At 47.2% G+C, this 14,194-nt stretch overlaps 1 protein-coding gene across 2 annotated transcripts in view; it reads right to left on the bottom strand.

Annotated features, from left to right (window-relative positions):
• Positions 1–14,194, bottom strand: part of ASAP1 (ArfGAP with SH3 domain, ankyrin repeat and PH domain 1) — a 356,668-nt gene that overhangs the window by 263,945 nt on the left and 78,529 nt on the right. For both annotated transcript variants that reach the window (XM_077847265.1, XM_077847264.1), the window contains exon 3: positions 13,199–13,325. In XM_077847265.1, the coding sequence (XP_077703391.1) occupies positions 13,199–13,325 (127 nt within the window). The remainder of the gene's footprint in view (positions 1–13,198; positions 13,326–14,194) is intronic.

The raw sequence follows: 14,194 nt of genomic DNA on the forward strand, positions 1-14,194 counted from the left end.
TGTTTCAGAAATTTATGAACAGCCTGGGCTTTTGACCTGGTAGGTAATTCAACTTCTAGGTCTCTCTCAACACCCGTGAGGATTATGACAGATACATGCAAATAGCCACTGCTTTCTCTTCCACAGCAGGTCCTCCTCTGGGGCAACTGCTGAGCCAACTGTTTAAAACACACAAATTCTGGCCTCCTGGGTGGCTCAGTCAGTTGAGCATCTGCCTTTGGCTTGGGTCATGATTCCAAGGTCCTGGGATCAGCCTCACCTTGAGCTCCCTGCTCAGTGGGGAGTCTGCTTCTTTCTCTCCCTCTGCCCTCCCTCTGTCCATGCATGCGCGCGCTCTCTCTCAAATAAATATTTTAAAAATAAATCTGTCACATAAATTCCTCAGTAGGGGGCAACCTGAGGGAAGGAGGGAAATCCCACTAATACAATGACAGGTCTTAAAAAATGTTATTAAAGACTTTTTAATGATATGGGGAAATGCTCATGGTGTGTTAAATGAGAATAAGCTGGATACAGTTATCTAGAAGAAGGAGCTGAAGTAATGGTACTGGCTATCTCTAGCTGGTGGGATTGTGGACTTTCAAGTTTTCCTTTTTATCGGACACCTGGGTGGCTCAGTGGTTGAGCATCTGCTTCTGGCTGAGGTGGTAATCCCAGGGTCCTGGGATGGAGTCTTGCATCAGGCTCCCCACAGAGAGCCTGCTTCTCCCTCTGACTGTGTCTCTGCCTCCCTATGTGTGTCTCTCATGAATAAATAAAATCTTAAAAAAATTTTTTCTAACTTTTTATGCTTTCCCCTAGTTTTCTATAAAGGGAAAGCATTCCTTTTATTCTTTAATATGAAAAAGCTATTAGGAAGAAACAAAAGTACGTCAAGAGGAGATTGTAGCACATGTTAAATGGCACCAGAAAGATGCAATCAACATTATCCAGACTATGGTAAACTTGACAGGACAAGCAATCCACTTCTTCCAACAAAACACTGCAAGGGGGAAAAAACAGGGGGTCCCCACAGATTAAAAGAAATTTTAAATATGCACCAGCCAATTTCAACATATGGATTTCATCTGGATCCTGATTTGACCAAACCATTTAAAGGGAGGGGGAGGGGAATCACTCTGAACACTGAATATGTAATGATCTTGAGAAAATGATCTTTTTTTAAGATGTGATCATGGTAATGTGGTTCTTCCCTACCCCCACCCCAAGTCCTTATCTTTTAGGATACTTATGAATGAAATAAAACGGTATCTAGGATTGAATTTAAAACTCTGGGGTAAAGGTTAAAATGAAAACATAGACCAAGAGTAGATCACAATGAAGCTGGGTGACAGCTATGTGGAGGTTCACACCAGCCTTGCTTTTGCAAAGGTTTAAAAGTTCAAAATAAACCAACAAACTAAAACAGAAACAAAGCAAAAATCCACTTGAAGGACTGAACTACTAAGGGGGAAAAAAAAGAACCACAAAGGATGTGAGTGTACCCCATATACACAGAGGAGAATCTAATAATGCAAGTAGTAAAATGTATGTTTTTTTTCAAAAGGTATTCTTTTGGTTAAAAATTATTGACAAAACATGTCCCACCATGTGAGTCTGTCTCTTTCAGAAACAGGACGCTGGTAACAGGGCTCAGCCTCAGCATGCCTTTTCAGTCTTGTGACCAATGACAAATCATTTTAACTTTCTGAACCTCTGTTTTCTTGTCTCACAAATGAGGAAAAGGTGGCCCTGTTGCCTAACAAAGTGCTGTGTGCATGAAATGAGACAACACATAAGAAAGTACTTGGAAAACTTAACAGAGTACAAAAATGCTGCAGAGTAAACCCAGAGCACAATCGCTCATTAAATCATATGATTCACTACTCGCCGCTCAAAGAAAAATCAGAGAGGTCAACTCTTTCTGAAAACACCAATTCTCTCATTAATCCCTCTGATACCACATCATGAATTGGCTGCCCCCGATTAGAGATATAAATTACCTAGCTTTAAATGCCTCCCACTCAAGGGAACAAATGCTTTCTTTTTCCACTGGCAGAAACAAGTCTAGTTTGTGTGTGTATATGTGTGTTTGTTTCCACTATGAAAGTAAATGTTAACCTGACTCGCTGCCATTCCCTTGTGCTTTGCAGCTAAATGACAACAAAGTAAGGCTGGCACGGTGGAGGGAAGGTGTGGGACATGGAGCCCTACAGACTTAGGATCTCTGACTCCAGGCTCCTTCACGCATGAGCTGGGCAATGTGCAGGTGAGAAATAATCCAAGGAAGGCACCCAGTACAGAGCTGAGAAGTCCAAAAGTGAGTGCAATCACTGTTACTGAACTCACTGACGCCGTGAAAGACTGTACCAGGTTGTGGACACCAAAAGGACAGACCAAGAATCTGGCTCAACATCCAGGTCTGCCATAAATCTGTGGCACAACCTTCAGAAAATTTGGTAATGGAGGGTTTTTCCAATTGCTCTACACAATCAGTAGCCATGTAACTGAAGTACACAGGCAGATAGCAATACTTGGAAAACCTTTACCAGATCTGCCTTCAACAATTATAAATCAAATGGCTTTACTATTATTTTATTTTTGTCAAATTTCTGAGTGCCAAGTAGGTAAAGAATGGGGGGGCGGGGAATTCCCTGACCCCAAGGTACTTAAAATCTACTAAAAGTGAGGACATGTATGAACCTAAGTACATAACATAGTTCATTAACCAATCAACGACAAAATTATCCTAAAATCTGAGGGAAAGATGCTATTTCCATGGCCATCCAGTTGGCATTTTACCCTGTCAGGAAGTTCTTATTCAACCCTAACCTAAATATCTCATGCTTCAGCTGACACCTATTTCCTGATTGCTCTATTTCATTTGCATTCCATTCACAATACAGGACATCTTTTCTTGAGGACAAGGTGGAAGCAGAAAGAGCCCAGATTGGGCTGAATTCTTCCTAAGCCTAGCCTGTCATCTGTAAAATGGGGAAAGAGCACCCATCCCCACAGAGCTACTGGAAGGACTGCAGAAGATGATGTGTGTAGGACATCCAGCACAGCACCGAGCACAGGGCAGGTGTTTCATGATAGCGTTCACAGATTCTGTACTTGCTCAAACTCTCCAACACAAAAGGCGGACACCTTGGGACAGTGACAGCATTATTTGACTTGGCACCATTTTATTTACTGGGAGGCAGCGCATTCACTTGCATTGCTATGAAAAATATTACCATTATTAAAGCAGCAGCAGCTGTTGGGCCGGCAGTGAATGCTTATTTTGATTTGCACTTTGTGGAAACAAGGAGTATCTAATTTTATGTAAGTGCTATTAACATGAATAAACATTACAAAGAAAAGGAAATGGGCTTCATAAAAAAATGATTAATGAACCATAAAGGAAGACTCCCCACGTTTCAAAACAATGAAGATGCTGGAATTTTATTTTGTGTGTAACTGGTCAGTGAGGAAGCCACTTAATGGAAGGAGAGCTGTCAAGCCCTCGTCAGACCTCTATGCAGTTCTGTTATTTAACACTGGGAGCAGACCAATCAAACCAGAAAGTTTCCCAAACTGAGCCTAACTGCTCTGCAGAGTCCTCCATCCATCCTGGGTATCTATGAAGGATTATTTTTGAGTACCATGTCATCACTGTGGATTTAAATGGCAATGGGGTGTTTCTTCTCTGCCCACACCCTGTGTGGAATGTTGGTCTTTCTTGACCACATCAGGAAAGCTACAACGAGGCAGCACAGTGCTCTGACCACAGCCCTTCAAAATGTCCCAAACGAATACACTGCGGAAGGGTCAAGGGGAGGTGAGATTCGCAGGGGGAAGGGCAGAGAAGTAAACATCTTCCCGGTTCTGCTGGATGCCAGGCATGTAGCTGCCTTACCTTCCCCACCGGTTCTCTTGATAACCCTGTGAGGTACTGTGGTCTCCATTCTGCTCTCACGCCAATAAAGGAAGAAGACAGCGGGGCTAGAAGATCCGGATCCTAGTCCCAGCTTTGCTGTGTGATCTGGGTGTACACAGGGAGCTTCCCTACCCTCTTAACTGTTCTCTGAGGATCGCCATCATGCCCAGTCCTCAACGGAGGTGAGGGCTTAAGCCTACCCATCAGGTAACCTCAGCAACCTACCCAAGGCTGACTGGACCAGTGGTGGTGTCCTGACCCAAGCTGGACCCGTCTAATCCTTCTTCCCTAACATGTGAATCAGGCAGAGAGACTCAGCTGGTGTAGAGGGCACAGGGGCAAAAGGGCAGCAGGAGCCTGGGCTGCCATCCTGTCATCTGCCCCAGAAGAGAGTATCCACATTTCCTACCACTCATGTTCCAGGAAAGTCCTTAAAGCAAGTTCTCATTTTGCTTGAACTAGCCGTATTTTGTTTTGTTGGGGGGAGAGGAGGTAGAGTCTGTTACTTATAACAGAAAAGCCCGACTTCATCATGCTTAGAAAAGAGGAGGTGAACTAGATGGTCTCGAAAGGCCTTTTCCAGCTGTGTCAAGTTTACTTTATAACACAGTCATCAGGTCAGGTGCTACGCTGGGCACTGGGGACATGGCTGTCCTTGCTCTTGCCCTGAGCACAAAGCTACAGAAATACAAGCTATCCAGGCTGTATTAATAATAAAAGGGCTTGGAAGAGCTTCTATTCTCCATCCAAAGCACACATGGCAGTGAAAAGGATGACCTAGCTTGACTCAGCCCATTCTGCTTTCTTTAACAGTTCGTACCAAAATGCAGTCTTCTTCTGGGTTTTACCTCGCTGGTGCATGAGGCTCTGGTTTTGTTTTTCTAGCTTCTGGGTGGCTGAACTGGGTGCTCTTATCAAAGGGACATACACTCCAGTTCTCTGGAGAATATTACACCAGAGCCTCCGCATTACAATTCCGTCCTTACATAAGTGACCACAAACAGCATCAGGACACAGGGTGGCTCAGAACAGGCTCCAGGTCCCATTCTAGTTGGGTCCAGAATCTACCATGGACTCTCAGATGCTGGTAAGACTTAGTGGGGTCAAGTGCGTTCAGATCTGACCAAACCCCCACCCCACAAACAATTAAAACTCATTTTACTGACACTGAAAAGAAGCGATGAGACAGAAATGTAAAGTCAAGGATAAGTCCTTTTCACTTTAAGGCGCCTGCCTCCAAACCAAAATAGAATTCCTTGTGGTCTCAGAGCTTCAAGCTGTAATCAGTAAAGCACACAACATAGCTGCCACGCTCCATCCCAGTCAGAGCCAAGGACTAAATGCTTCCCCCGGCACTTCCCCACAAATGACCAGAATCAAATACCTGCATTTATTATGTAACAGAGAAAGTGGCTCATTACCCCAAAGCCCGAGCAAAAATCAAAAGGGGCAGCGCTATCTGTGGCTTTGCTGCATCAATGGAGGGAAAATAGTTGACGTGGGGGGCAGGGAGGAAACAGAAAGAATCAGCAGTGGCAAAGGAAGTGCAGATGGTGAGACTGCACCAGTAGGGAGGGCCCAGCAGGCTGGTCTGGGTCAGCAGAGGCAGCACTGGTCAGTGGTTCCCTGGCTTCAGAGCAGCACCCACCCAGAGCTGAGTGTAGAGTAAAACAAAGCTGTCATGTGCTTCAGATGAAACTGGCTTTGACCATGATCCCCAATGGTCAAAGTGTCAATGTTGCCCCCTAGTCCTCCCTCCAGTCTCATCAGCACTTCCACAGTCCAGTTCCCGGAAGGCACATAGCTGGCTCTGTTGTCTGACCTCTTCATCACCCACCGGCCTGAAATGAGTCGACCAAGTCTTGTCCTCTTAGCTATACATTTAAGGGTCTAACCCAATAATAATGAACAGCAACATCATGAGAATAATAAGTAGAGCACTTACCATGCAGGCACCATCCCTAGGAGGTAGGTACTATCCCCATGAGGGAATGGAGACACAGTACAGTTCAGTAACCTGCCCGACACAGACTTAAAGATAACTGGGATGCAATTAACCCAGGTAAGGGAACCCAAGTGCTGCCCTGGCCCACAGTGGAGAGAACTATGCCTGTCTCCCTATGAAAGAATGCCTCTCACCTCCTTCCTCCCCACCCCACAAAAGGAAGACTGACTAATCTTACTGGTCAGACCTTGACATCCATCAGACCACATTTTACCAGTAACAAAGTCATGTGATGAGTGCCTCATGTGTACTCTCTCCTTTAACACTCAATGCCATTGATTAATCACAAAAGGAAACTAAGGCTTAGATGTAAAATGGTCTCTAGCCCATCCCTTATTCACGTTTAACAACTAACATGTGGGGATGGCTAATGCCAAGGTATGGCTCTAGCCCCCCCTTTCCTAAATGGAAACCACCTCTCTTGAGGTTCCCTTGACTCACAGACATTAACGGAGAAGTCTGGGTAGTGTTTGAACATCCAAGACCATGATACTTCTGATGAAATCCTCCTAACCGAGCACCAAGGAGGGCTGCTGTGGCCTCACAGCATATCTTGTGAGACCAAAATTTACACCAACAGACTGGCTAGCAATACCAAGTTCCTGAATTCAGATTTACTCTCCAGTCCTCTGAAGTAGAAGCAAGTTCTAGAGAGCAACCCACTACCACATACTAAACAGCCTCCATGGCCCTTCTGGGGGAGCACAGTGCAGAGCCTGGGCTGGAAGCTGAGACCTGAATTCAAATCTGAGCCCAATTTCCTTTCCATTATAGACTTCAGTCTCCAAAACAGGACTAACTTAGGTCTGTATGGATCCTCATCCTTCGTGAGCTTTCTCCCATGGGGGTACAAAACTTTGAGCAAACCAATCACAGGAGGGAGATCTTATTTTGCTTCCCAATGGAAGGAATTTCTAACAGGCAATCCAAGCATCTGATCAGCAGAAGATAATCAGTGCTACGCCACTGAGCTGATATATTTCGACCAAAACTGAAGACAGGTGACATGAATAATGCTGAACCATGTTATTAAGGCATCTATTAGTTTTTCTGAAATACTGCAAGTGATTACTACTAGACTCCCATCACCACTTTCATGGGACCCCTCAGAGATCAGGCTCCTAAGCTGGGAAGCACCAAACTAGACTTTCTCCAAGCTCCATTAGACTCCGAGGTCTAGTGATTCCCAGCACCTAGCAAAAAGGTGGGGCTATAGATGACCAGGAAGCCAGAGGCAGACAGCCAAAGTCCTGCAGCAACCCCAACCAAGAGCAGTGGTTCTTTGGCTAGGGCTGTAGGCAGCTCGCAGGCAAAGACAGGCTAGGCTGGTCAACCATCCCAGACTAAGTTAAATATGCCAGGGTACAGCTGGAAGCCACTGGGCCTTTTCCACTTCTGCTCAGCCCAGGGAGGACTGCTGGCAGCACCGTCTCTAACTATAAACAGCAGAGATTTCGAGAGCAATCCAACAGGAAGTCTTTGAGAAGAGGAACGGTCTTTGCCTTTCCCGTTTTCTTCTCTACCCCAAACTCTTTATCTCTGGCCCTAGAAATCAAGTATGGATAAGAAACATCAGTGGATGTCATTTTTACAAGCCCTGAAAGACAAGACAAAACAAAACAAAACTAGCAGATGGGAAGCACAAAAGACAGTGAAATACAGAAGAAACAAAGGATTTTAGATCCAGAGATCCTGTGCTACCTTGGTCAAGTAATTTACCTCTGAGCTTTAATTTATTCATATGTAAAAGAATGATAAGGACGCTACCACAATGGTGTTTTATTAGATAGTACACGTGGAAAATGTTTTTTAAACCCTAAAGATGTTTATAAAAGGCAGAGAGCATTAGTTTGGAATACCTGGCTAGCAGTTTGAGCCTTGTTTTAGAAAAAAAAAACACACATTCTGGTACATAAAGGAAATTTCCTTCTCTCATTGCCTCTGCAGGCAAATAAGTATATTCTTCACTTGCTGACCTTTGCTGCTTATACCCAGAGAAAACTCACCCTCAGTACTTCTGAACTGGATCTAATACCACAGAGCCCAGAATTCTATGTAAGAGAACAGCATCAAGGGAAGACTTATCCTTCCTTTTTTTGTTTTATCTTTGAGAGGTTAGGGTCAAAGAAAGCATATTATTTTGACCTCAAACAATGCACAGGACTAACTCAGATCTTATCTAAACTCTGCACAGTGAGTAGTAGATTTAGGCATGAATCCCATTTCTGTAGCATTCCTATGCATGGCTAGCCAGACTTCATCTGTAAGTGTTTCTTCATCCTCCAAGTCAGTCTTAATTTTTATTCATGTTCATTTAGGCATCATTGTCTATGCTGATGACAAGAGGCCATTAATCTTTGATAAATGCTTTTAGGTTCTCCAGTGTTATCTGTGGAATCTCACACACAGAGCCTCTGTGGCCAGGGCTTGAAGTCTGATCTCATTCACTAGCTCCAAGTTTTCTAGAATGCAATTGCTTTACTTCTCTTAAATTTTGAAAGCTGATAAACTAGGCAGCAAGTGCTAGTTTATGTAGCAGCTGCTGTAGTTGGTTATGGTCTTAAATAAAGTAAATCTCAGGCGGAGATTCAACTGTTGGAAGATGGGTCAAACATAATAGTGGGGCACATGTAAGCATTAGATAATAGCATGCATGGAGCTTGTAGATAACTGGTAACTATAGGTATCAAGAAAGAGGCCTGGATAATGGCTCTGCATTCTGCACCTTCACTCTTTTCTTCATCCAGCCAAATGTTTAGGAAGGACCAAATACATTCTATGTATGTGTTAAAACAAGCGAACTTCTCATGCAAGACCCACGCCTGTCAGCTCCCTTAAGGAAACTTGTAGACTGTACACTTCTTAATAACACACTTGATCATTTTAGTATCCCCAGAGTCTGACACATTGCTGGGCCCCGGACAATCTGTATACTGATTGGATGGTAATTTGAGTTATTGAGCCTGCACTGCTGGGGTAAATGTCTTAATATCATTCCCCCATTTGTAAACTGCCCCTTTCTGCCTTGTTAAGAATGACAGCCCTAGGGGCCCCTGGGTGGCTCAGTGGTTGAGCGTCTGCCTTCGGTTCAGAATCCCAGGGTCCTGGGATTGAGTCCCGCGGGCATTGGGCTCCCCGCAGGGAGCCCGCTTCTCCCTCTGCCTATGTCTCTGTTTCTTTCTCTGCGTCTCTCATGAATAAATAAAATCTTAAAAAAAAAAAAAAATGACAGCCCTATTTACCTCTTTCTCAAAGACTATTACCTCCTCTGTAATACAATCCAGGCAACAATTCTAGTACCTCAGCTGGACTTAGCAACATGACTTGTACCTAGCAGGTGCTCCCCCAAAATGCTCTAAGTGAATGCTGTTCCTAAATTATGCCCAAATAAGTTCCCACATCTGAATCTGAAAAACCATATCCAAGTGAAAGCACAGGAAAAAAAAAGAAAAAGAGAAATGTACTTAAATGTATTTAAGTATTACTATTAACTCCCTGGAATGCAAACATGAAGAAAAACTAAGCCACTTAGGAACTTAGGCACCCCTGTTTCATGAGATCAAATTCAGAAGGTACAATGAAAAGTGAAGTCTCTTATATTCTCTACAAAGCCACTGAAATACATCTTTGTAGACATTCAGAACATCTGTTTTATGCCTTAATTGTTTAGGGATTTCCTAACTCCACTGACTTACCAGCCATGTGACCTTGGGGACAAATCACTCTCTAGGCCTCAATTTTCTTCTCTGTAAAATGGAGATAACAATTGTCCCTCCTCCATAAAGCTCCCACGAGGCTTAAATGTGATCCCGTGTGCTGTGTGCCTACAACAAGCCTAGCACAGAGCAGTGTTTCAGTAAGTGGGCAGGATATGTCTCCTCCATCATCACAAAAGTTAAAGCGCTGGCCCGATATTAAATAACCAAGCAGACCTTCATTTATCATGCTGACTCTCCTTTTCATTAAGCACTAAGTACTGACCAGTCTAAGCCTTTATATGGAGAGTCTTTTCCTATTGTCTCCCCACACAGTGATCCTGGAATGCCTGCTTGCTCTCCTTTCTCAGTAAAACTCTGTCTTCTCCTAGTCTCCTAGTCATTTACTCATACTTTCCAAATGGTCACGAGTAAAATGGCACACGTCAGTGTGCTCTGCTGAATAAGCAAAACACGGCCTTTTTGCTTGGAAAACACTCAGACATCAGGACAAAACTAGGCAGCTAATCCATGCCTGCCTCCCAAAGGCAGCCACTCATCGTGTGCCAGCCTAACCGCAACTCCCACGGTCCTCTCGGACCCCTTAACCCCAAAGGTGAAGCCCAGAAGCAAACTCTTTCTACTACACATTTCTGACCCATTTCCTAGAGTGCTTATCACAAAGAGATTTAAATAAAAGCACCAACATCTGCAAAGCAGTCTTTGCCAATGAGACACAAGAAAAGGAAGAGTGTGGGTTAATTTAGGCATCCAAGCTTGGAGAGCTACAGTTTTTTAGTTGAGACCTCTATAGGTTGATTAGGAACCCAAAGAACAAAAAGAATTTATAAATAAACAGAAAGGCACTTAATAACTGGAACTAGAAAAAGATTTTTTTAAAAAAGAATTCCAAGCTGTCCAAATGAATTCCTATTCCTGGGTTTCCACATCACCAAAAAAGTACCCAAAAGTCCTATTCCTAAGAATAACCCACAAAGTAACACAAACAGCATTCTTAAAGTTTCCAAGTATCTCACTTGTGAAACATATGCCAACAAGATTTTGTGGTCTGCCCCAAAAGGTAATAACCTTTAGCCCCATATCTTTTAAGAACTGAATTCTGATGCACTTATTTATAACAATGTACTCCTTCCGTATATGCAAAATTAGTGGGGAAAAAATAAAAATTCAACTGTGGTGGTTACCTATCAGTAAGAAACTAGCAGGTATATTTCACATATATGCAAAAGGCCATCACTCATGATGAGTTCAGCTTCATGGCATGTGAATCAAGAGTTAAAGATGCAGATTAGGGGAATGACTCCTTGACCAGTACTACACTGAAGTGCAGAATAACAATTACAAAATTATTGTGTCATTCTGACTGAAACATTTACTGTAATATTTTTGAGGACATGAGTATTATCACCATAATCTAACATGACACTTTTGAACTTCTAGCCTGATTCTGATTCCTCAAGTTCACAGGTGACCACATGTATATGGCCATTGGATCTAATTTCTGACCTAACCCTGCAGAATAGTATTCCTCATTTAAAAAAAAAAAAAAATATATATATCTATTGCAGTCACATTTAAATTTAGTTACCTCAAACTAAGATTAAGAGCAGCTGCATGTAATTAACATTAACCCTATCCTCTCTTGCTGCTGAAAAATATGGGCATATACCCCTACAAACAGCATTATCAGCTACTTACCCTTATCACACCCCACACAAACAGAATACAGTAACACTATCTAAATGGGCAGAAAGGAAAAGTTAATATAACTGACAGCTCTATTAGCAGGCACCGTAGAACTTATCTAAAAGGAAAATAACCACTCAGTCTAATCAATGTCACATCCTTCAGAAGGCATATACGATTAGTACACAAAAAGGATGCAAAATGCTCCTGTATCACCATGTTCCAATTTATCACAATTAAGTGAAGTGAAGGACAGACCCATTATGAGGTTGAATGCCTGGCAATTCCGTGTATTCCCGGACACTAAACGTCAGGGTAGTGCAACAGAATGACAGGTCACAAAGACAAAAAAAAAAAAAAAAAATCATCCATTTACCTCTGGCTTTCAAACAAACTTAGTTGGGAGGTATTTCTCCAAATGAATTTCAAGATTCTGTTCAATAACCCAACATTAACTTCACAGAGAACTCTAGAAGCATCCTCAACTGGCATACGATGCTGAGACTAATTCACTGCACCAGGCAGGCAAAGACAGGACCCCGCAGGAAAAGAAATTTCTCCCCTCTTAAAATTTAGGACTTTGTGCTTCAGAGTACCAATTCTGCAAGTAATCTGGCCAGAAGAGTGAGTACCAAAGCCCGTACCAAGGGCAGTTTCCCACAGAAGCCCAAGCTTCTCAATATTACAGAGAGCTGGCTGTGGTGAGCTTCTATCAGAAAGAGCTCCCCAAACCTCAAATAAACCAACCACAGGATAATCCACCCCAGGAAAACGATCTGCCTTCCTAAATTCCACCCCCCCCCCCGCCCCCACTGCTGTCTTTTCCGATTGAAATAGGCTTGGCTTGTTTGGAGGGGAGTGGTGCTTTATGGCACTTACAGATGGTGCAGAGTTCCAGGGCAAATGTCCTATTTTTATGGAGGTTCAGAGGCTTTTGCAGCCCTTGGGTTTGCGGGTTCCTCCTTACCTACCCACCCTGGCCTATCACGAATTCACTTCAATTTTAAAGGAAATCGCCATGCCCTTGGCCCTGCCCAGGACACCCACAATGCCTCTCTGGAGGGTCTAGATAAGGGGAGCTGTCCTTCTGCAGGGTCAGACCCCCCCTCCCTTCTCCCGTTCTGGCCAGCTCTTCCCCGGCAGCCTCAGCCTCGGGTCTTCCTTCACAGCTTAGGAGCGCCCTGCGGGCAAGTCCTGCTGGCGCAGCAGCCTCGGCAGAACCAAACCCTCCCTCGGGTGCTGGGAGCCGGGAGGGGAACCTGTCTGTCTGCACAGATCTCTCTTTCCAACCCAGGGTTTAGGCACCAGAGACTGGCTGCGGGGAGACTCCTGGGGTGGAGGCAATGCCAGCCCGAGTCTCCTCTCGACCCTTTGGGGTTTTAATCCCGTGGGCCCCTGCCTATGCAGCTCAGCCCGCCTGGCGGAGCCGAGTCACGGAGAGGGGCACTCAGGGACCATCTCTCGGTCCCTCGCTGGTGACCTTGGCTGTGCTGCTTCGCCTCCCTCTGCCCTCTGGGGCCTGACGCCACTTACTTCGCGGGGTAGGACGGGGTCAGAAGGATGTGGAAAGAGCCTGGCAGTAGGGCACCCACGAGACAAGGAGAGGACTTGCCTCTTCTTTTTCCTAGGGTACCAGGAGCTCGCTCCATCCTCTCCCCGCCTCCAGCGCCCCGGCCAACGGAGCGGGGGGCTGCACACCTCAAGTCCCCCTCTTCACCTGGGAGCCGGAGGTGAGGGGGTGGGGGTGGGGGTGTGGCTGCCCCAGCCCCCCCACATCCCTCCCGCTCGGAAATGCAGCCGATCCAGCTGCGAGCGGGGGCAGCGAGGCGCCCCGGCGGAGGGGCCGGGGTCCCGGGGGGGGGGGGGGGGGCGGCGCCGGCCCCGACCTACCTCCTCCAGCAGCGTGACGGTGTTCCTGCAGTTGTGCAGCCGCGTGGTGAAGCTGGACGTGGTGGGCGAGTTGTAGTCCTCGGTGGTCTCGGTGATGAACTCGGAGACGGAGATCTGGTCCGGCATCCTGCCGGGGGGGCGAGACACAAGCGGGGGCGGGGAGTGAGTCACGGCGCAGGCTCCCGGGGCCGCGGGCCGCCCGGCGGCTCATGAACGCCCCGCGCAGCCTGCCACCCGGCGCCCGGCCTGGCGCGGCTCCCGTCCCCGTCCCCGGCGGCGGCGGCGGCAGAGAGGGCGGGCGCGGCGGCTGCAGCGGGTGCAGCGGGCGCAGCGGGGGCAGCGGGCGGCGGGGCTTCAAACTCCGAGCGGCGCGCGAGGCTGGGGGCTCTCGGGGACCCGCCTCCCTGTGCTCATGCCGGCGGCGGGGGAGGGGGCGCGGCGCTCGGCGGGGCTCGGGCCGGCCGGCGCTGCCTCCCGGGGCGCTCTGACAGGCGGCGGCGAGCACACCGACGGACTGCCCGAGCGCACACTCCCGCGGGCGGGAGGGCGGGATGCAGGGAGGGCGGAGGGCGGGCGGCGGGCGGCGGGCAGGCGGCGCTCCCGCTACAGTCACGGGGACAAACAAGGAAGTGCTCTGCGCACGCGCCGCCGCCCGCCGCGCCCCGCCCCCGCCGCCCCTTCGCCCCGCCCCCGCCGCCTGAGCCCCGCCCCCTCCGCCCGCGCCCCGCCCACACGGGCCTCGCCCCGCCCCTCACGAGCCCCGCCCACACAGCCCTCGCCCCGCCCCCGCCTCCCCGGGCATCGTTCCGACTCGGGCGCCCCGGTCGGGGGGCGGCGGGGGTGGGGGTGCGGCCCGGCTCGGGGGGCTCCGGAAGCCTGCGCCCCGCCCCCGCCCCCGCCCCCGCCCCCGCCCCCGGAGCGGTTACTTCAGCGAGCTCGTTACGCCTGCGTTCTGCGAGAAAAGGGACCAAAAAAAGTTGTGCGCGTTCTTTTTTA

Source organism: Canis aureus, chromosome 14 (genome assembly GCF_053574225.1).
Source record: "Canis aureus isolate CA01 chromosome 14, VMU_Caureus_v.1.0, whole genome shotgun sequence".
Taxonomy (NCBI): domain Eukaryota; kingdom Metazoa; phylum Chordata; class Mammalia; order Carnivora; family Canidae; genus Canis; species Canis aureus.